The sequence below is a fragment of the Hermetia illucens genome, chromosome 5 (genome assembly GCF_905115235.1).
Source record: "Hermetia illucens chromosome 5, iHerIll2.2.curated.20191125, whole genome shotgun sequence".
Taxonomy (NCBI): Eukaryota; Metazoa; Arthropoda; class Insecta; order Diptera; family Stratiomyidae; genus Hermetia; species Hermetia illucens.
Window position 1 is genome coordinate 19,904,210 of NC_051853.1, and position 24,335 is coordinate 19,928,544.

General features: G+C 41.8%; 1 protein-coding gene across 3 annotated transcripts in view; it reads left to right on the plus strand.

The window, feature by feature from the left end:
- LOC119656881 (ABC transporter G family member 23) overlaps window positions 1-24,335 on the plus strand; it is a 224,617-nt gene that overhangs the window by 81,624 nt on the left and 118,658 nt on the right. Inside the window, exon 2 of one of the 3 annotated variants that reach the window (XM_038063548.1) lies at window positions 23,880-23,951. The exons of the other annotated variants lie outside the window; for them this stretch is intronic. Within the exon in view, the coding sequence (XP_037919476.1) occupies window positions 23,941-23,951 (11 nt within the window). The 5' untranslated portion in view covers window positions 23,880-23,940. The remainder of the gene's footprint in view (window positions 1-23,879; window positions 23,952-24,335) is intronic. 3 annotated transcript variants of the gene reach the window in all.

The following is a 24,335-nucleotide window of genomic DNA, read 5'->3' on the forward strand; positions in this document are numbered from 1 at the left end:
ATGATCAGCCCAAGTTGCATGGTTTTTCTCGTCGACTATTGCCAGCATTGGGCACCGGTGCGTCGACCACCAGAGAGTCCGAGTGTTCCCGTGACTAGACAAAGGTGAGGCGGGGTCAGTCGTGCGACAGGTTATCTGGTTGATGCGACATTATTCAGTTATTTAAAATCCTGAAAGTCCTCAATTTATTGAAAACCAATTCGAAGTTTCAAAATGACAGGTGAATATAAAAATAAAAACAGAAATTTTCAAATGAGAGGCCGAATAAAGTGACAAAAAGCGAAGAAATTACAAAAAAAATAAATGAATAAATAAATAAATAAAAAAATATCACAAAAGAATATCCTAAAAGGAAGACATTTTTTATAAAAACGAATAAAAAAAATAAGTCAAAAATAGAGCGAATAATGAAAATAGCCATTATAGTGATGATGATGAGAAAAGAAAAACGAATGAAGCTCGCCAAAATCTTCAACTCCCACAATTTTTCTACAACTTGGGAACAAAAAATTCCCACACATACTTTGTTAGCGAAAGATCTGATAAGCTACTTCCTATCGTAGAGTGTAGGATAAACGAATCAAACAATGTTTCATTTGTTACTTCATCCCGGCAGATTTTTCAATTAAACGAACGAAGAGGTCGCCATTTCACATAAAATGGTAAAAGAAACTCCTCGGAACTTCGGATGGCTTATAGTGGCAAAGGCCTGTAGATCCAGAGGGTTTTGAAGAGGAATCACCTCCGAGACGATAAACCCCAAGGAGATCACAGTTGAGGTATACTACCAAAAGAAAGGATAGGAAACTCTACTCTTTAAATTTGGAAAGAGGCTTAGGAACACCAGCTACCGGGAAAAGGTCTGTAACTCAAACTTAAAAAATAAAATCAAGTGAACTTGGGGCTTAGCTAGGAGCAAAGTTAAGAGACTGACGTATCTTCATCTGACACAACGAAACGAAGTTGACAGCCGAAATAGACAACTTCAACTTTTCACAACTTCTATTGGTTGGAAACTAAAATTAGACCCCACTTTGGGTGCCATTTGTAATAAGTGGTAAAATTGTTCATTTTGGCCGTGCTGGAATTTTACAAGTCATTATAATGTTAAGAGCGTAACACCTGAAAATTGGTCAAAATGTCGTCGTACTTTTTAAGGCTTCATTGGAGAAAAGATTTGAAAGGACCCAAATTTAATATGTTTGCCAAAGAAACAAGTTTGGATAGACTCCTACCCTATTAAGTCTACTAATATTTTTCGGAGCAATTCTTTTTCATTTTAACAATGAAACTCTCAGAACTCCAAGTACAAATGCATTCAACATTTTCTCTGAAGCTGAAGTTTTAAGCCCGGCGAGTGAGCGATGGAGTTTTACGACGTAATGTGCAATTTCATTTGCACACTCAATTGGGAAAATTCTGTTGGTGGTCACCAATTCTCTGGTATTCCTTACAGGTAATCCTGGCCAACCCGATGAATACAAGGATGGTCATTTGGATACGATAGCCTTTCCCTGTCTTTACATTAAGGAAAATCTCACTCCATTTGGACCATCCTCATTTCATTTAACCCGCTCATACTTCCTCTTTTGTATCTCGAATTAAGAGCGCGGAGGACACCGGGCTGCTTTTAGTGGAATGTATCTGTGCCTCCATACTGGACACTCTCACCGTGATCAAATGAGATTGGCTGTTTCCGCATGAGAAGTGTTAGCGGTTTGCAGCTACACACTTGGCCAGGGCAAATAGATAGAGATCAATATGAAAACATCACATTAGCCATAGCTAACACATAAACCAAGTTCAGACGTTCAAGACGAACCACAGTACTGAAGGATAGGCAGAAATATTAGGTATGAGACTAGCTCATAAACAGAACTAGAAACATATAGCCAGATATAAATTAGGTCAAGTAATAGCAATTCTGTCTAGACCTATACACCATGCCTATACGGCAACCTGCAATCGCCGTCTTCTAGACTGTAGCCGATAGAATTGGCGGACCATTCCTGAAGATCTGCAGATGCTTGGTTGGATAGTGGACCATCGACCCGTCTGTGGTAGGGAGGAGATGAAACCCAATCTAACGGAGAATGTTCTGAACGAATATCAAAAACGCAATAAGTTTGATCGCAAGCCCACATGTGAGAGAAGAAGGCCGCCCGCAATTTGTTGACAGTCCACGTAGTTCGCAATTCGGGCGTGGTATTGGTTTTCTGAACTTTGTTTTTTTTTTTTTCATTTGTTCAATTTGTCTTAATTGCCTCTAAAGGCTGAAGTGATAATTCGATTTTACATTGAAAACGGGAGCCAGTCTATTACCCTACTTTAATCTGTTCTCTGTCTCGAATGCGTTTGTCAGAGTGTTGTTGTTCTCAGCTTCCACCATCAAGCTACTCATGGTCATTCTATTGAGTCGGACAAGTTTCAGCGGGATTTCCGGTCGATACTCCCGTATGATTGCTTAAAATCCACAAATATTTGGTAGAAGTCAATAATAAATTCCTAGAAGTAGAGATGTCTGATTGTATAATAAAAAGTTGGTCAGTCTTTGGTCGTCCAGATTGCAGGGCTCCCTATTACTCGGCAATTAGGTTCTACTTCATAATTCTCAGATTTCAGATTTTTATGGATAAGACATATATTAGACTTTGGGTACCCGTGTGGCATGCGCTCTTCATCCCAAATGTTTCCGAACAGATTACAGATAGCGTTTTTTCGCCATTGGGCTCCTTGCTCTTCTACTGGATACCATCAATGCCGTAATTTCCTTTCTCACTTTTCTTCTCAACGGTGTTCAGAAATTCCCTGTCTAACGAATTATTTCTTATATGCCGAGATTCATACTTATAGTTTTCAGTGCGTTTTTGGTCCTGATCTGGTTTGTAGTAACTGAGCCAATCCTTCTTCCAGCCAATCTGTACTTCGCGGCGATTGTTTTATTTTGCGAGCGATATATCTGCAATTTGCGGAGTAGAGTGGCTTTTATGGTGTAAGTCTTCGACGTATGACACCTACATGTTCATAGTTTGAACCAGATATTGGTCGGAATTGTTGAGGATGCTGGGTGTCCGGAGTCGACATCCACTTGATAACAGACCGGACCACTTGGGAAGCAACTTAATTCGCCTCACCCCGGGATGAAACCGTCAGTCACGATTTTTGAAAAACTTGGGTGTTTAACCCAAAAAGAGGAGTCCTGGCACCACAAGAGAGGAGGTAAGTTGTTTCCCAAGTGGTCCGGTCCGTCATCAAGTGGGTGCAGACTTAGGACTCCCAGCATCCTCAACGAACAAAAAAATACTTTGACCTGGTCTAGGTTTAAACTTAGAGTGCAGGTGGGGCAGCATCTGATGAGTTGCCTCTGTTCTGGACGAAACCGCCAGTCACGATTTTTGGTCGTAATTGCATTTGGTCCGCCGATATAATGTAACATTAAGGATCTTAAGGAGCATTCTTCTGGATGAGAACATAAATGTAATATCATCCATTATTTATGTCACTAATCTTGCGGGTAATAGATTTCATTTCCGGGACTGCCAGCACTTTTAGTGCGTTGCTGCGGGCCTACTAGGAAATTTTCAATAGGAACAGTTCTGCTCATTATATAACATTCGAGGATCCAAAGCACAGTGGGCTGCCAATTTCCGTAGTGTCTCCTCAGTCAGGGTTTTTTATTCCGTTTCTGTACATTGTGTTGATTTTTTGTGGATAACGGTTAAGTTCATTCTTCTGAAATTCTCAAGGAGGACCAGTTCCATTATTGCTTCTATTTTGAAGCGCAGAAAGCTCCCCTCTCTTAGGACATCTGCAGCTCCTAAAAGTTCTTAACGCCATTAGGTAGGGTTGAAATTATAATTTGGTAGTAGAGTTGTAGGTCCATCGGTAATTGGTCTTCGTTTTCGCCCCGACACTTATACTTCCTTTGACTTCTATATCACTTTGAATCATAACTTTTTATTATTATTGTTATTAAGGGGGGGGGGAGGAAGTCCCCATACATGCAAAAGGGGGGTGTAAATTTTTTCTTCACTAAATATAGTCATGTTGGGTATCAAATCAAAGGCCTCGATTAGTACTTTGCGAAGACGGTTTTATTTTTCACATTTGCTGGAATGGTGGGGGGTGCGGGGGGTCGAAAGTGATCATCTCTTTAAAGGACCCATTCTCAGAAACTACCCAACCGAGAAACCTGAAAAAAATCAAGAGGCTGCCACTATATGGCACAAAACCTTTCATACCTGAAACGTCCGGTTTCCCAACTTATTAGCACATTTATACTACTACTGAGTTTGTTGATAAAAGAATGCATTGGGCCTTTTAATAAGGAGTTTCTTCTAGGAATTTATGATTCCAATTATAATCGATTGTATTTTATTCATGCGATTAACGTAGATACTATATTGATTAAGAGTTACTGCGACTAACTCAATGATTTTCAATGAATACGAAAACCGTTTTTATAGAAGCCATTTCAGCAATATTAATTTTAGCATAATTGAAATTCTATTTGAAGGTAAATTGAGGAGCATCAGATTGCACTATTGAAATTTTCTAGAAAAATTGACTTCAGCGAAATTGTTGACTGTACGCTGTAATATTTTTATTACTACTTCACCAGGTTTATATCAGTTGGTGGTTATTGGGAATTTAGTTTATATAAAATGGAAAGGTTACATTTTATTGAGATTCACTTAGTACTATGCAAAGGTGGGTAGGACGGACTACCCACTCACCAATTACTTAACCACTACCTAACTATATATATAGATATATATAAAATTGGAAAATTAGTAGTGTCGTTTTCAAAACATTCTTCATTAAGATTTTTATTGGTCCTATTCATAACCTATTGAGCCGGATTCTATCCACAACCTGACGATCATGGTATCGCTCACAGATTTCGTCGTTATGTAAGCTACGGAATCGTCGATCCTCATGTAGGGGGCCAAACTTTCATCAGAGGATTCTTCTCTCTGTTAAGAATCCAAGTCCCCGAAGAATACATGAGGACTGACAAGATCATTGTCTTGTACAGTAAGAGCTTTGACCCTATGGTGAGACGTTTCGAGTGGAACAGTTTTTGTAAGCTGAAATAGGCTCTGTTGGCTGCCAACAACCGTGTGCGGATTTCATCATCATAGCTGTTATCGATGTTGTTCGTTAATTGGTTTTCTGCGCTGACGTTGCCACCATATGTTTTGTCTTGCTTTCATTAATGTGCAGCCCAAGATCTCGCGTCGCCTGCTCGATCTGGATGAAGATAGATTGTACATCTCGGGTTGTTCTTCCGATAATTTCAATATCGTTAACGTAGGCAGTAGTTGGGTGAACTTGCAGAGGATGGTACCTCTCACATTTATGTCTGCATCGCGAATCACTTTCTCCAGGGCCAGGTTGAAGAGGACGCATGATAGGGCATCCCCTTGTCTTAGACCGTTGTCGATGTTGAATGGTCTCGAGAGTGATCCTGCTGCTTTTATCTAGCCTCGCACATTGCTCAACCTAGCCAGGTCTTATCAATTTCACCGGGATACGGAATTCTCTGACGGCTGTGTACAGTTTTACCCTGTCTATGCTATCATAGGCGATGACAAGTAGGTGCAACTGATGGCGATATTCCTGCAGTTTTTCCATCGCTAGCCGCAGAGAGAAAATCTGATCTGCTGCTGATTTGCCTGGAATAAAGCCCCTTTGGTAATGGGACCAACGATGTTCTGGGCGTATGGGGCTAACCGACCTAGTAAGATGGCGGAGAATATCTTACGGATGTTACTCAGCAACGTGATACCTCTATAATTGCTGCACTGTGTGATATCCCCCTTTTTATGTATGGGACGAATAATGCCTTTGCCAGTCGTCAGGCATTGATTTCCTGTCCGACACCTTTAACATCAGTTGATGAATCGCTCCGGCGGAACCAATTCGACTGTAATTCCATCGGCTCCTGGCGACTTATGGTTTTTAAGCCGATGAATTGCACGGACTATTTCTTCTTTGCTTGGTGGTGGTACCTCGCAATATCATGTTTCGTTTTCTAGGACTATTCTGAAAATTGAAAGTATAGTTGCCTAAATTCCTCTACTTTTTCGCCCCTGCGCGTACCTGTTCTTGAACAAGAACAAGATTTCGATTTTCAGAATAAGGTCCGAGGATGCTGAGGATCATCCTTTGATGATAGAAAGATGGCCTATCTGCTTGAAGGGAAGGCCATCTAGGCAAGGCCATGTCTTTTCGTGAATACGCTTGTATGGAATTTTATAATTGAATTTCTGCTACTTGCATTTTTTGAAACACTACCTCGGATTATGGCTTGTGGTTAAATCGATGTGGAAGTATCTTCGATAGGGAACAGGCTATTGGCTAAATATATCCATCCTTGGGGTAAACTCAACAGTTGATTTGTTCACCACGTAAGTTGGTCGTATAGTGTAGTGTTCGCGGCTTAGCGATAAGGGCGGTATTTCATTCATTCAACCATTTTAAATGCTATTTTTTCATAACCTTGCCCATATTGCACATTATTCGGTGCAGGCAGGCGATTGTTCGCGGCTGAGGATAATGATCCACTACACACTTCAGCAACAGTGTACGTTGCTGTTAACGCTGAGCTCGGCATGGACTTTTGAGATCCAGACCATGGACCGGGAACGCAAATTGGCGGGAACCGGGGCCGGTTGATCGGTGGGCGGCGAAATAGCTAGACCGGAGTCGAGATTTTGATGTTGGGCGGGAAGATTAGTGTGAATTGTGACGTAAGTTGAAATTGTGACGTGTGAGTAATCACATTCTAAGGGTTGTAGGAGAAAAAAAGGGAATTTATAAACGGAAAAGCCCCCCTTTTTGAAAAGTGTGTGCAGCAGGCGGAATTGGAAAACTATCCAGATGGGGCGCCGGTCATCGTGGTGGAAAATGGTCATATTGGGTATAAAATAAAAGGTCTCGATTAGTACTTTCCGATGCCAGTCTTAGTTTTCGCAAATCTTGGAAAGACGGAGAGTGCGGGGGGTCAACGGACCTATGCTCAGAGGGGCTACGTGCAAATGGGATAGTTCTGCACTCAAATATACTCACAAAAGAAACAAACAAAACCTTTCGTACCTGAAGCGCCGAGCGCCATCTTTTGAGGTTTTTGGGTTAGCTCTCCCTTCTTTCCCGGCCACTGAAGATGGTCTTTTGACCATCGCAACTTCAGGTAGTCATCACAATAGCTACGCAGTACTCTTCGTTCTTGTTATGTTATGTCAATAGATTTCATTTTCCATCATCTGTCTTTCGTTCTTTCATCTTTCTGTATCTTCTTCTACATTCGTTCTAAGGGTACGCTAGTTAATGTGGTGTGTTTAGCCAACGGAATGAATAATTAAACATGATTTTTGAACAACAATTACCTAATGAAAAAACCCAAAATATCCAAGTCTTCCTTGAGATACAATATACATACATATATAGACTTAATTAGATGACTTCTATGGAAAAGCCAATATTATAAGCCGGCAATAGGTTCTCATCTTCCAATATCAATCAATAAAGCAAGATTCCTGCTTGTCTAGGTCGATATCTGAAGGGGAAAACAGGATTGGTTGTGGGTAGATACTATCCGTTTAAAAAATTCCCAAATCTAATTCTGTCTTCTATTTAACTTCTAAATCTCTAACGATGGGCTAGAATATTTTATAAAAAAAAACCATTTATTTTAGCCATGCAAATATTTTCACATCTTCTTTGCTAAACGTGTTTGCATAATTTATCGTGCGTTCATATATGGGAAGATAGGAATCTTTAATTCAACTCATATGGAAGATATTACAGGTGATATCTCTGTAAATGGATTTCGTTCTTTTTTCATTACAACGATGATCGCGTAGAAGAGATGGAGACGATTTTTAAAAAAAAAACTTGGGCGTGTTTGAATAGGTGGAAGCTTCTCTGAGCAAGTTTTGAACTGTGAAGTTACCTAAGGTGAATGTAACCACGAAATATGTTAATTCAACGGAACTTATTGTGTACACTTGGAGGCTTAACAGATGAAATTCGCGAAATATCGCAAGTTGAAACTCTTCTGAAAGCATTTTCTACTAATCCCAGGTATCGTTTCCATTGAAGATTGTTGTCAAGCTAGCTTGTATGTACAGCACATATATATATATATATAGATAGTTCCGATGTACGATATTTGCTCGTATCCGCGAATTTCGTAATTTTTGCTTGCCCTGAAATTTCGAGAGTTGTGAGTTTTTATATGTGGAAATTCAGTCACATCTATTTCCTAAGCGGCATATCTTCTTGAGCTAAGAGTCTCATTAATACCAAAGTCTTCAAGATTTTATATCTCTCGTGAATAATTCTAAAGATCGGGTAACTTGTCCTACTAAAAAACGTGAACGCTAATTATAACCTCCATCTGAATTTGTACACATGGATCATCATCGCTTTCATTAAAGGCGATACTTTTCGTAACATGTAATGCAATGTGTACATATTTACGCTCAGTCAGTTACGAAAAAGTCCCACCGCATAGAAGGCTGGTAAAAGCTTTTTTGATTAGACTGGGTAACCGCGAAGAAATGCAATTCACAACTAATTATACGCATATATCCTATATATCCAATTGCAGCATTACATTCGAAAGATGCAGTCTAGAAAATGCATCCACTATTCAAGGCGACGGATTTCTAGATTACAGAATGGCAAACTGGCTAATAAGCAAGCGAATATAATCTAGTGAAGTAACAGAGAAAACGAGCCCCGTATGATGGATATGTCTGAATGTAAGTCGGAGCCTATGATATGTGAGTGGTTGATATGGAAGTGTTGGCAGTCAACATGCAAAGAGCCATCAGTATAATCAATGCAAGTCACGTCTGTAGAGGAGAAGCACCCTATTTGTGCAGTTATCAATCTTTGGCAGTTATCAATCTTATTAGCCCAGATGGTATCCAGTTTTAAATGCTATAAAGCCATAGCTACACTTATATGCGCTTCTCAATTCAATGTTCATTAAACAGAAAATCCTGAACAAGCGTTTCCTTTATCTAGTAGTAGCCATAAAGCCCCGGAACAAAGAAGTCTCATGACTAATCAAAATATCGATTAATTGCTTAACACGCAATGTCGTTTAGCCTAGTTTTGACGTGGTGATACTCGAAGTTTTCATTTTATCTTTATTGATGGAATGTTTTCTCTGACCTTGCATTTGACTATTGCCCTGAGGGATCAGTTATTGTACTCATTCGTTATCCTCATTTGTGATTCGTATTTGCCACAGACACACTACGTCATATATAATACTAGTCAAGACTGATTCCTCTGTTCTCAAAAAACCAGTTGGGATACATGCGGGGGTAAATTCGTCCGTCTTATAAAGTAGTGGAGACTGGGGCAAAAAGGTAAATTTTCGGTATTTATTTTTTTTTCAGGTATTAAGTTGCCACACACATCTTCTTCTTTTTCTTCAGCCTTTGTCGCGTTCACAAGCGGGGTTGGTTCGTCGTGATCCCATCAAATGCCTGATATGAATGCAACCTCGAGGTTTTTAAATCCCCATCTAGCGTATCAAGCCACCGTTGTTTCGGCCGGTCTTTTGTCGCTTACCATCGACTTCGATGTTCAGACCAATCTTGGCAACTGAATTCTCGTTGGCGCGAATTACATGACCATACCATCAAAGACGCCTCTCTCGTAGTTTTTCCACGATCGGTGCAACTCCACATCGATCGCGGTATCCTCATTTCGGATGTGATCAAAACGTGTCACGTCACTAGTCCAACGCAACATCTTCGTTTCCATTACCGAAAGATGCCGTTCATTGTCTCTTATAGTCGGCCAACACTCAGAACCATAGGGAGTGACAAAACGGATGACACTGTGGCAAATTTTAGATTTGAGATGTTCGTTGATACGTCGATCACACAGAACACCGGTTGTGGAACCCCACTTCATCCAGGTTGCGTTAAAGCGTGGAACAATTTCATAACGCAGTTCACCATTGGCTGATAGCGTTGACCCGAGGTATTTAAATCGCTTAGTTCTGGACAGGTCACTGCCAGTCTGTAGTTTGTTGTTGACAAATCCGACTTGATTCACGGTTACTTCAACGATTTCGCGAATACGGTTGTCAAGAATTCGTCCAAAAATCTTCATGGTATGGGAAAGTAACCGCATCGGATCGTAATTTGAACATTCTGCTAGACTCCATCAGATGATATTCTACATTCCTGAATAACCTGATTAAAGAATTCACTGAGCCACAGTTTCGGGTCCCAGCTCTTCGCTTTCCAGAGCTCAGATGCGATGTCGTCAGGTCCTGTGACTTTCCCTGATTTCATTCGTTTTATTGCCTCCTCGACTTCAGTTGCGCCGACAGACGCCCAAAATAGTGGTGAAATTGACCCAGAAAGTGCGCCCGTAAATATTGAGGCTCAATCGAAGTGTTCCGTCGACACTTTCTGGCATACCTCTATGCTAGCGAACTCGGGAATCCCTCACGTGTTATTATACAAGGATTCACGTGCTCTTTTAACTGTTGGGTGGGTCCGTACCGGATCATAAAAATTCATAAATACGGGCAATCTCGCGTGTACCTATCGAATAAACCCACACGCAAATGGGAATTGAAAATATAAAAATAACGACTCGACTGGCCATGTGGAGCTGTGGAGCGCATCCTCAATCGATACTTCCCTTTCTCATATGTAAGCGGAGAGGCGCGTCCTTTGAGGTTCCCTCCCCGCCTTGGCATCTCTAGGCCCATTTTTTGGAGAGTGCCCCTTTTTAAGGAGAATTTTTGCGACAACACCCGCGTGTAAGAGGCATTATTTCATTTTTCTTTTTATTTCCAATTCATATTTAACTCGCGTGTTGATTCATTCGATAGGTGTACGCGAGATTCCCCGTATTTGTCAATTTTCGGGATCCAGTGCAGACCTACGCATCGACTAGCTTAGTCGGTCTCATGCTCAATTCTTGCTTTCAGAGTCGTGGATTCGTGTCTCACGCCGGGAGCTATTTGTAATGACAATATGGGGTTGGGATAGTCAGAAATTGTTCAAAGGGCACTCTCAACATTTCGGAGTCTGGGTAGCATAGGGGCATTCCAGCACGAGTCGGTGGAACACTTCGATAGTGGTTCAGTATTTGCGGGCGGACCTTCACGGTCAATTTCGCCATCCTTTTAGGTTTCTGGGATAGCTACTTTTTCTTGGTCGTCTCCGGCTACTTAGGATGGCCTTCTCAACATTCCCAATTCCATATTGTCATTACAGGTTGAGGAGTATTTTTTGGCTGGAGCTGGTTTCTTTACCACGAAGTCCTTCGTGAAGGCATCGGAAATGGTAGTCTGAATAACACTGAAATTTTCTGCGGACAATAATAATCGGAGGAATTTTGTCACTCAGCTGTTTCCTCCAAAGAACCTGTTGTGGTTGTTGTCTATGTTTAGGTGGAAGTAGAACATAGGAATTGATCCGATGTAATCACTGGTAGAGCAAATAGGACCATTTTCTGAGGTACTGGTGGATTTGTAAGGCATTGATCACGCAAAGGTCATGGTGAATGCAAACGAGATTGAATGACACCTCAAGCTACTTTAGAATACTCCTATATCTCTCCCTTTCGGCGTTCTTCGTCTGTGATAAAGGAGAGATAGACTTCACATTTTATATATTCGTCATCTCATCTGCCAGGATGTCAATGAGCATCATTCCCGAGATAATGAATGCTGGATCCTCTGAGGCAGTCTTGAATGCCGAGCACAGCCTTAAGGCTGTTTTTCTGTGGACTGAACTCAGTATGTTAGCGTTAAATATCACCTGCAATGCGTTTCTCTAAACTGGACCTGCATAGAGCAGGATCGAACTCATTACCGTAGCTGTTAGTAACCTGGAAGCATGCCGTGGCTCTCCCACGTTCGGCATCATCTTTGCCAGGGCCACACTTGCAGTGGTTGCTTCTTCATAAGCATACTGCACGTGGTGCTTATAGCTAAGCTTCCTATCTATCACCATTCCCAAGTATTTGATGGCCGGCTTAGAAGTGATGATATGATTCCCAATTTGAATACGGGAAAAATTTCTTTTACGGTGCTTGGTGATGAGGAGCGCTCTCGGTTTTTCCTCCGCAAGTTTCAGACCAGAACTCTTTAGCCAACCCTTAACAGCATTGATCGCTTCGCATGAATATATCGCACATATATCTTGGAGATGCTTTGCGACCATAACCAGCGCAATATAGTCAGCGTAACCCACCACCGAGGCTTCCTCCGAAAGGGGAAGACTAAGTACATCGTTTTACATGATGTTCTACAGCAGTGGGACCGGTAGGGAGCCCTGTGGGACACCCGTAGAGACCGTCATTAGTGTCATACCAAAGCCCCCGTTCTTGTAAACCCAGAGTCGCCAGCATGCAATATTTGCTAGTACTGTCCTTTCCGTGAATTGCATCTTCGCCCAAGCTAGTAACCATTTTGATGGCATCAATGGTTGATCTGGCCTTACGGAACCGATACTGTCAATCTGAGAGGCTTCCCTGGTTCTCAAGAACCGGGAATAACCTATTATGGAATACTCGCTCTAGCATTTTCACTACAGTGTCCAAAAGACAAATAGGTCTGTAGGAGGTTGGCTCACGTGGAGGTTTGCCAACCTTTGGCAGTAGCACTAACTTCTGTCACTTCCATGATGCAGGAAATATCCCCTCGGACATGCACGCTTCGAACAATTCAGCGAACATGTCCGGTCTGGATTTTACGGCAATCCTAAGGGCCGGATTCGGCACGCCTTCCTGACCCGGACCTTTGTTATCTCTAGCAGCTCGTCACTAGTGACTGGCGGTATTGCCGTCATATTCAGAGATCGTTGGAACCTGTCTGTGTCCTCCTCTTGCCGGGGGAATAACCCTTGGATATTTTTTAACAAGAGTGAAGTGCATGTGATCTGCGGAGGTAATCGGCCTGTGAATCGCCCCATCATGGTTTTAAGGCGCTCCCCAGTCCGTCTGTCCGTCACACGCATTTTTCTCGAAGGTGATGTTGGCGACTCACACCAAATTTGGCGAAAGATGGGAACTATGAACGTTCGCGCACACAGTGAATTACATGATTCTACATCGACTTTAAGGGGGAGGTACATGTAAAAGGGGGGTGTAAAATTTTTTCTCATCAAATATAGTCATGTGGGGTATCAAATGAAAGGTCTCGGTTAGTACTTTCCGAAGCAGGTATTAGTTTTGAAATTTGTTGGAAAAATGGGAAGTGCGGGGGTCGAAAATGATCAAAAACCGAAAAATCACAACTTTCGTCAATCATTCTTGGTACCAAAAGCCCCCTACAGTAGAAATTTCATGCCGGTAATTGTTATTGATCGAGAGATAATGCAGATAGGTTATTGATTTTGACAATTTACCATTTTGCCCCAGTCTCCCCTACCGAATTTGAATATCAGATGAAACCTTGGTGCGAACAATCCACTGGTTTCACTAATAATATCTTTGGCGATCGGCTCAATAAAAACTGGGAATTCGCGCTACTACTCCAATTATACACGCACATGCATCTGTAATTGAGTTTGGTCTACCTCAAAAGATGCAGATGGAAATAGCTTACAAATTGACACCATCCGACTTGGAATTTCCATATTTTGTCTGACATTTACAAATGTTGTGGAAGCCTGTGCTGCTCCTTCTGATTTAAGAAGCCCATGGAAGAATTTATGGAATTTTATAGCAATTATTACTTAGGACTCTCCTTTCAAAATTTAGTACGAAATTGTAAACGAATCTGAAAATGTTGGAGTTCAAATCTCACTTGCGGAACAGTGCAAAGTTTGCGCTCGGATGTTTTTATAAAGATTAATCTTTTGAAATGTTAATAGCCTGGAAAATCCTAGATCTTGCTAGAGGTAGAATATCTGATTTGGCCACGTTTCGCAAGTTCCATATTGGAAGAGTAACATTCATTTGTTGAGCAAATCTTCTTTCGAAAATGAGGAAATCTCTGCAAAAGCTGGCTCGTTACCGATTCAGCAAAAGCTGACTGCGTTTCCATGAAATCAACCACCACAGCAACTATTGTTTGTAGTTGTTCGTAGCCATTTCCTACCTGTCCACCACTGGCTCCAGTGTCATCACTACGAAAACTGGTCAAATTGCTTAACAGCCATCCGCCAAGGCTTCTTCTTGTGTTTGGTCTGAAGGTGTGCCAGTTCGACCACCTGCGAACGCTATTTTGCTCGCAGTTTTAAGCGTATGCATGGGGAAACATATGCACAACAGTTGATGGGGAGTCTTTCTACGTGTGTTTGCTGAGAGTTTTAAGTTGGATTTTGCACTGCTTAACTTGCACTTAGCCGGTAACTTACCTAAAACAACTTTCATTTTCTTATGAGAGTTTCGCATGCACAAAAGTAATTTCGTGCAACAACAACAACGACAACAGCTTGCCGAAGCAACACAAAGAAGAAATTATTTTTTTTCCATTACATCACATGCATCAAAGCATTAGTAACAGAAACACAAGACAACAAGGTCGAAGGTAATTTTATTGGTTTATGATTTCATTGGCCTTTTTTTGGCACAAGGCATCCGTCGTTTTGAGTTTGTCTCCACGTGAATAAAAATGCTTCGATTTCGTAGACTTACGGATCATGATAAGTCTGTTGAAGGTCTAGTTACTCGATGGACAAGTCGAGTCATGGTGTGAGTGTTGTAATGTCGGATCTGTTGGAAGAGTGCAATGGGAAATCAACAGAAAATGTGGGGAATATTCGTCAACATATTCAAGCTGTTGTGACTCACACGGAGAGGTGGAAAAACCAAGAAGGAAATTCATAGAGCAACAATTCGAAAGCACATATTACTGATTTTAGGATTTCGTTATCAAAACCGTAGCTGAAAAGATAAAAATGTAAAATATTTCATTGATTTAAGGCTATTATCACATTAAATTTATTCCCCCTCTTATTGAATGCAGTTTTTTTTTCTAATTAAAAATGATTTATTGGCGCCCAATGTGGGATGATCTGGATACCATTTTATTATTAGATTGTAACATAACTAAAGATTTTCTTTCCTCTTTCTTTCATTTCATAATTTTATTGATAAATGACAGAATATCATACAACAGCGTTGCTAAATGAATTAACTCTGGACTATTAATCAATGTTCACTACTTATTCCCATCTTTTCGGGGGTTCGTAATCCATTTTCGCCTGGAATCGGCCGGTCTTCCTTCGACGTCGCTGACAAGCTGATTTCCGTTACCCTTTTCTCGAATGCAAAGTCATGACAGTTCGATTTGTCCTGAAAACCTCCAGAAGAACTCCTTTAACGAGTGTCACTGTGTGCGGAACAGGATCACTTGCCCTACATGATTCAATCCTTTTCTTTATTGCTTTTTTTAGTCGTTGCGATTGAGTCTTTTAAATTTGGCTTGGTATGGTTTCCTTTTTTTTAAAAAATTCTCCAATGTAACATGTCCTTGCTGTTTCAGAAAATACAAATCATCGCCTTCTTTCGATATTAATCTGGTTCTATTTGTAACTTTGGCATCTGGACTGATCCATTTTCCCTATGCCTCAGATTCAGACAAAGAAACTATTTATCATCTCCTGTTACAATTTTGTAGAAATAGTGCTCGTGTGATCCTCGACGATGGGCTAGGTGCTGAACAGTAAAAGCACACCTATTTTCTTTCGGCTGTGGCTCAGTTCACGGGGTACTCAACCACCGAGCCTTTGTTGCAAGGGAAAGCTTCGAGAAATCGTCATTATGTCACTATCAGCCGCCGCAAACTCACTAGATCTCTACAATCATCTTCTTTCTAAAAAGTATCTGGAAGATCTTCGTCAAACTTTATTGGTTGAATGAGGCAAGCCAGCGCTGCTGCTGCGAATCTCTCCAATTGCCTTTTAATCCCCAAGTGTCGAAAACACAAATTATACTTCACCCCCCATTTCAGATATCTAAAATCGATCGATTACCATTTTGTAATGGAATTGATAATGAGTGATGAAATATTCTTCTTTTTGAGAATCAATTTAATGTTTGTTTGCCCGTCTGTCTGTCTTTCCGTCGGTCACTCCTTTTCCTTAGGAGGTGGAAATTTTCCAAAGACACTAACGTACATGTTCCAGCGCGTGGGATTTTTACCCACTAAAACCACCCTCCAACTACTGTCCTCATCTCCGCGTAACCACCAGAAAGTATTTCGTCGCGGGGTAAACATGGCTCTAGCTTCTCCATTCGCCCATCGATTGCGTTCGCAAATGCGCCTTTCGCGCCTCCTTTGCCTCTCTTAATCTGCGATGAATCCGCCCTACCATGTCATTCACTGCATTCCAGCTCTCCTGGCACGCAAACATTTTCCCAATTATACAATGGAAGAAAACTTGCATTGGGTCCACCCGAATACCGTCGCAGTTTGTACAGTTGGGTGAGCTGCCTAGTTTCAACCTATAGAGGTATTTATATAAGGTAACCGCCAGTCTGTCAGTCTGTCTGTCTGTTATAGCCGATTTATTCAGTCACCAACTTTAGTGTCCTTTACATGCAGCGAGTGGCATCATTTTGCGTTGGGATTAAGGGGGGGATTATATATTTTCGCCAAATATAGTTGTGTGGAGTATCAAATTAAAGAGCTAAATTAGTACTTTCGAAAATGATCTTACTGTATTGCGTGAAACCTAGGGGAGTGAGCACACAAAGTGTGTGATACAGGTCTCGCTCTCAGAACCTACTTAACCAAAAAATCTGAAAAAAAAAAACACAGTGATGCATCTATACAAAATCTAGCCCTCAAAATACATCCCATTCCGATATCTGCTCAAATAAAGTTAACAATAGCGTGTTATTATATTTTAAAAATCTATCTCCCTTAAGTTCATTCTAAGTACGAAACTTGGCGCGAGTATAAGTGATAATGTAAAAATCAATTCTAGTAAGTTTGAGTACAATCCAACTATTACTAATAAAGTTATCATCATCATCATCAACGGCGCAACAACCGGTATCCGGTCTAGGCCTGCCTTAATAAGGAACTCCAGACATCCCGGTTTTGCGCCGAGGTCCACCAATTCGATATCCCTAAAAGCTGTCTGGCGTCCTGGCCCACGCCATCGCTCCATCTTAGGCAGGGTCTGCCTCGTCTTCTTTTCCTACCATAGATATTGCCCTTATAGACTTTCCGGGTGGGATCATCTTCATCCATACGAATTAAGTGACCCGCCCACCGTAACCTATTGAGCCGGATTTTATCCACAAACGGACGGTCATGGTATCGCTCATAGATTTCGTCATTGTGTAGGCTACGGAATCGTCCATCCTCATGTAGGGGGCCAAAAATTCTTCGGAGGATTCTTCTCTCGAACGCGGCCAAGAGTTCGCAATTTTTCTTGCTAAGAACCCAAGTTTCCGAGGAATACATGAGGACTGGCAAGATCATAGTCTTGTACAGTAAGAGCTTTGACCCTATGGTGAGACGTTTCGAGCGGAACAGTCTTTGTAAGCTGAAGTAGGCTCTGTTGGCTGACAACAACCGTGCGCGGATTTCATCATCGTAGTTGTTATCGGTTGTGATTTTCGACCCTAGATAGGAGAAATTGTCAACGGTCTCAAAGTTGTGTTCTCCTATCCTTATTCTTGTTCGTGCTTGTGTTTGACCAGTGCGGTTTGATGTTCTTGGTTGATTCGTCTTCGGTGCTGACGTTGCCACCATGTATTTTGTCTTGCCTTCATTGATGTGCAGCCCAAGATCTCGCGCCGCCTGCTCGATCTGGATGAAGGCAGTTTGAACGTCTCGGGTGGTTCTTCCCATGATGTCGATATCGTCAGCATAGGCCAGTAGTTGGGTGGACTTGAAGAGGATCGTACCTCTTGCATTCACCTCAGCATCACGGATCACCTTCTCGAGGGCCAGGTTAAAGAGGACGCATGATAGCGCATCCCCTTGTCGTAGACCGTTGTTGATGTCGAATGGTCTTGAGAGTGATCCTGCTGCTTTTATCTGGCCTCGCACATTGGTCAGGGTCAACCTAGTCAGTCTTATTAATTTCGTCGGGATACCGAATTCTCTCATGGCCGTGTACAGTTTTACCCTGGCTATGCTATCATAGGCGGCTTTAAAGTCGATGAATAGATGGTGCAACTGTTGTCCATATTCCAACAGTTTTTCCATCGCCTGCCGCAGAGAGAAAATCTGATCTGTCGCTGATTTGCCTGGAGTGAAGCCTCTTTGGTATGGGCCAATGATGTTCTGGGCGTATGGGGCTATCCGGCCTAGCAAGATAGTGGAGAATATCTTATAGATGGTACTCAGCAACGTGTTACCTCTATAATTGCTGCACTGTGTGATATCTCCCTTTTTATGTATGAGACAGATTATGCCTCGCTGCCAATCGTCAGGCATTGATTCGCTGTCCCATACCTTGAGCACAAGTTGATGAACCACTTGGTGTAACTGGTCGCCTCCATATTTAACCAATTCGGCTGTAATTCCATCGGCTCCTGGCGACTTATGATTTTTTAGCCGATGGATTGCACGGACTGTTTCTCCTAAACTTGGTGGTGGCAGTATTTGTCCGTCGTCTTCAGTTGGCGGGACCTCCAACTCGCCGATGTTCTGGTTGTTCAGTAGCTCATCAAAGTACTCAACCCATCGCTCTAATATGCCCATTCTGTCGGAAATCAGATTTCCCTCTTTGTCTCGGCAGGATGAGCATCGAGGTGTATAAGGCTTCATCCTGCTGACTTGTTGGTAAAACTTCCGCGCCTGGTGCGGTTGCTCCCTGTACTTTTCTAGTTCACAGACTTGTTGGTTCTCCCAGGCTTCCTTTTTCCGTCTGTGAAGTCGCTTCTCCGCTCGACGGAGTTCGTGATAAGTCTCTGCGCGTGCCCGCGTTCTTTGAGAATGCAACATTACTCGGTATGCGGCATTCTTCCGTTCCGTTGCTAGCTTACATTCATCGTCAAACCAGCCGTTCCGACTCCTTTTGCGGCTGGGGCCAAGTATATTTGTGGCCGCATCCATGATAACGTTCTTCAGGTGGTTGTGAAGATCATTGGTTGATGCTTCATCTCCAGGTCCTCTATTGACTGCGGTTATTGCGGCATCCATTTCCCTCTTATAGGTGTCGCGGAGGGTTGTGTTGTGGATGGCTTCAGTGTTCACTCTCACCTGATTGTCAGAGGGGATTCTAGGTGGTATTGTTATTCGAGCTCGGAGCACCATGCCAACGAGATAGTGATCCGAGTCTATATTGGCCCCCCTATATGTTCTGACATTCATCAAGGCTGAGAGGTGGCGGCGTTCGATCAACACGTGGTCAATTTGGTTGAAAGTGGTCCCGTCTGGAGAGGCCCACGTATGTTTGTGGACCGCTTTCCGCGCAAACCAGGTACTTCCAACAACCATTTCGTGTGACCCTGCTAATTGAAGTTCTGCATTCCACGTAAATTCATTGTACAGGGATGTGTGACGTCATGATCAGATAAACCAAAGTCACATCATCATCATCAACGGCGCAACAACCGGTACCCGATCGAGGCCTGCCTTCATAAGGAACTCCAGGCATCCCGGTTTTGCACCGATGTCCACCAATTCGATATCCCTAAAAGCTGTCTGGCGTCCTGACCTACGCCATCACTCCATCTCAGGCAGGATCTGCCTCATCTTCTTTTTCTACCATAGATATTGCCCTTATAGACTTTCCGAGCTAGATCATCCTCATTCATATGGATTAAGTGACCCACCCACCGTAACCTATTGAGCCGGATTTTATCCACAACCTGACGGTCATGGTATTGCTCATAGATTTCGTCGTTATGTAGGCTACGGAATCGTGCATCCTCATGTAGGGGCTAAAAATTCTTCGGGAGGATTCTTCTGTCGAAAGCGGCCAAGAGTTTGCAATTTTTCTTGCTAAGAACCCAAGTCTCCGAGGAATTCATAAGGACTGGCAAGATCATAGTCTTGTACAGTAAGAGCTTTGATCCTGTGGTGAGACGTTTCGAGCGGAACAATTTTTGTAAGTTGAAATAGGCTCTGTTGGCTACCAACTACCGTGAGCGGATTTCATCATCGTAGTTGTTATCGATTGTGATTTTCGACCCTAGATAGGAGAAATTGTCAACGGTCTTAAAGTTGTATTCTCCTATCCTTATTCTTCTTCCCGTTTGACCAGTGCGGTTTGATGTTGTTGGTTGGTTGTTTTTCGGTGCTCGCGCCGCCTACTCGATCTGGATGAAGGCCTGTTTGTACGTCTCGGGTGGTTCTTCCTATGATGTCGATATCGTCAGCATAGGCCAGTAGTTGGGTGGACTTAAACAGGATCATACCTCTTGCATTTACCTCAGCATTACGGATGACTTTCTCGAGGGCCAGGTTAAAGAGGACGCATAATAGGACATCCCCTTGTCGTAGACCGTTGTTGATGTCGAATGGTCTTGAGAGTGATCCTGCTGCTTTTATCTGGCCTCGCACATTGGTCAGGGTCAGCCTGAATTCTTTCGTGGCCGTGTACAGTTTTACCCTGGCTATGCTATCATAGGCAGCTTTAAAGTCGATGAATAGATGGTGCAACTGTTCTCCATATTCCAACAGTTTTTCAATCGCTTGCCGCAGAGAGAAAATCTGATCTGTTGCTGATTTGCCTAGAGTGAAGCCTCTTTGGTGTGGGCCAATGATGTTCTGGGAACTGGAAGCAGGTAGCCACTTAGCTATTTTGTACCATCTCAATCTGGTTCCGTACTGCCTAGAAGATCGATTTGCTTTTCCCGTATTTGGTCTTCTTGAAGAGAATTAAAGCGTTCGCCTCGTATATACCGGGATTTTTTTTTAATAAATAAATCCAGAAAGAGAAACTTTTGAAGAGTAAAGACATTGCTTATGTTGCGACCTAACAGTTGAATTATTTTTGAATACTAATTAGATCGTTTACAAAAGTTATCTTTTATTTACACGATCTCTCGTAATGTCTATGTGCTATTATGTTTATAAACACAGAAAGATTGTTTTTTTTTTAATCAAAAGTGTGATACAGTTGCTTTATTCTTTATATATTGAGATTTCCGGAGCTACATTCATGCCACCTCAATTTTTCTCAGATATAAATCGGTTTGGAAAAGTGAATCTCAGGTACAGAGTGCGCAAATTCCTCATTAAAAAAGACATTCTCAGAGTATGTAGTCCAGGACAGACTCAACTCATCAGACGCGCAGAAGGAAATCATCAGACGCTGTCGTCTGCTTTATAAAAATTAGGTGCCAGCCCAAAAAGATAGGTTCGCGGCTTGATAACGTGGCATGAAAAATTCATACTGGTTCGCATGGTATGAGGGCAAGAAACCACTCTGCACCTTGTCAATCAAACTATTGAGGTGTTTTTTCATGCGTTCACCGGGACCATGCTTCGTTTCACGACTATAATTTGGATCCATAACTATGATCTAGAGATCAAGGATCAGTTGTTGGTATGAAGGCAAACACTGTCGCTGACATTGATTATTTATAAAAATAAAAATATGGTGAGAAACTAATAATAAGAAATGGTAATAGATTTTCCGACCTGGATTCCTATTTCATCAGGATAACGCATTGCACAAAAGCAGTTGAAATGCTTCCCATTGGAAAATCTCCAAATCTGGTCCCCAGGTAGTTGTATTTATTTCCTCGACTCAAGGAACTGCTTCGAGGATAGAAGGATAATGCCTCTTTAGGTGATGTTAAAGTTACAGGACAACACCCGACAAATGCGGCCAGATAGGTCACAAAGCGAATACCTGCAAATAGAGTTGCGGTCTCTGCAGGGATCATGGCGCATCTGGTGAGAGTGTCAGATATATTGCGGGCTCTGGGCGGTTTCTGGTCTTCAGAGCGTAATCGGAGAATGCTTAGAGGTGGCGAAAAAAAAAACGATATTTTCTCCATATCGACTTGATGGTGGACTGGTCCACATGAGAAGTAACCTACTTCTTTTTCTGTAGCCCACGGACTACTCTTTTTGAGTTAAACACCCAAGTTCTTCAAAAAATTGACTGGCGGTTTCGCCAGGGGTAACTCTTCGGACGCTGTCTAACCAAAATATTAACTTTGACTGTCCGAAATTTTATGGAAAATGCATATTATTAAAATCCTTCGATTAAATCCATTTAGAATTTTTGGCGCAAATGATCCAGTTCGCCACAATTGGATTGTCTAAATAACGACGCAAACAGCGCTTGTAGTTTTAAAAACCTGATCCGGACGAGGTTGTAGCTGTAGTTTCGTCCATTAGTCTGCTAATACCAAGTTTTGGGGGGCCCTACATCTACTAGCCGATGTCTCCTAATGAAAGCAACCCAGTCTGTTGTGCTTTATATCACGGAGGTATGGGACCATCAGTCTTGGCAAGAATGTGTGTCATAAGTGGTTTGCGCAAGTGCAGAAACCTGAAACTTTGCGGGTGCCGTCTGTCTATCGCAATCTCTTTAAACCAACTGAAGTGGTGATCGTGGAAGTGATTCCCATTGCCCCAGCGTTTGTGGGTGACGGCTGCCTATTGCACTCTCTCTGAACTGACCGAAGTGGTGATCGTGGGAGTGATTCTCATTGCCCTTCTTGCTAAGGAGCGTAAAGTTATGAGAAGACTCAATGGAGTTATTGACCTGTGAAGAATGGTCATATGTACTAAATGAGCTGCAACTCTCTTAGCGAAATGAGTCAAGAAGAAAACGGCAGATTGATTTTTTCCTTAACCAACTTCAAAGTGGGCATGGAAGTGTCAGTTTCACAGCGACAATATTGAGAAGGCACGATCCTCTGACTACGCATTTGATAATGAAGGTGTGGATGACGACGATCAGAACTTTTTTTCACAGAGAAGATGGGGTAGGGTTCGTCAACAACTTTATGTGGACACAGGAGGCTATCTCCAGATAACACTGTCATAGAGATGCTGAGAAGCGCTGATGCTCGGGTTTGGTGGCAGGGCCAGTTGCCAGGGAGTTCCTTGGACTGGTAGTTCCCTTCCTCTTCTTCTCTCCCATTGACTGGAAGGACTTCTAAAGCAAAAGAGCGGAAAGGTTAACTTGAAGTAATGTGGTAAACGGTTCCAGGCTAGTTCGCTGGCGACAAGAAGGTGTTTAGTTGGTATACCACGTACCGTTGTGGAACTTCGACACGAAAAAACAACAAGAAGGTAGACGGTGAAATACTTATTGAGCGACAGCTTCTCGATCACGTTGCCAGGCATCGAATTTCGATTCATCATGAATATTCCGCTGCTATAAACCTGTAATTTGACAGCGTTAGGTGTGATGACAATGAAGCTAAGACGTAGTCTCATTACAACTTAAATGGGGAAAATTAACAATACGAAAAGGAGGTAGACCCACTTCTATTTCAAAAATGAGTGGACAGGAGACATGACAAAGTGGTGGAATTTAGGCTCTAGAAAAGACAGACCAAATATATTGGTTAGAAGATTAGGTAGTTAAATAAATTAGGTAAATAAATTAATTAATTTATATCAATTACTATAAATTCTTGATCACCTCTCATATGGTGATAAAAACGATGATAAAGAGATGATTCGCTGAATAATGTTAGCATATCCTTAACCCTTATGAAACTTTGTGTTATTTTTTCAAGCTCTGAGAGGTTATTCATGAGCTGACAGAATATTGTATGTTAGTTAGTAACAATGATACTTCAAATCGTAAATATTAGTATCCGATAATCAATGCAAGCCGATTTCCATTCAATTAACTGCAAAGTTCAATCAACTTTAAAATACTCCAGTCGATTTTCCAAGACCAACCGCAATCAGCTTCAAAATTCACAAGAAGTTTTCCTCGCCGAACTCATATGCGTAACGAATATGGTAATGAACTTAAGATTTTTTTCTTTTAAAGAGATTCGACATCTGCTTTTGCTGAGAACAACAAAGGACTACGACACGAAATTTCGAACACAATGTTAATAACGTAAGTTCTTCATTCTTTATTTTTTTTTATTTGGCTCGTTTGCTTCAAGGCAGATTTACAGCGTGAATAGCAGTCTATCTTTTTTTTTTAAAAAAAACTGAAAACGGAAATGTTGAATGATCTTCTAAAATTCCATAATATTACTTGCAAAGAAAGAAAAAAAATATTACGGCTTCAAATTCAGTCCATTGAGAAAAAGCTGCCGACCTTGGGGAGTTTCTGACCTCCCGTACTCATTTTACTAATTTATTATTTGCCTCCAAATTCAATAGAAAATGCACGTTGACAACGATTTTATGATCGATGGATCAATGTGTTTATGGGAGAATGACTTGTATCTTATATTGAAATTTGACATCCAACAATCTTTTTAAATAAAGTATC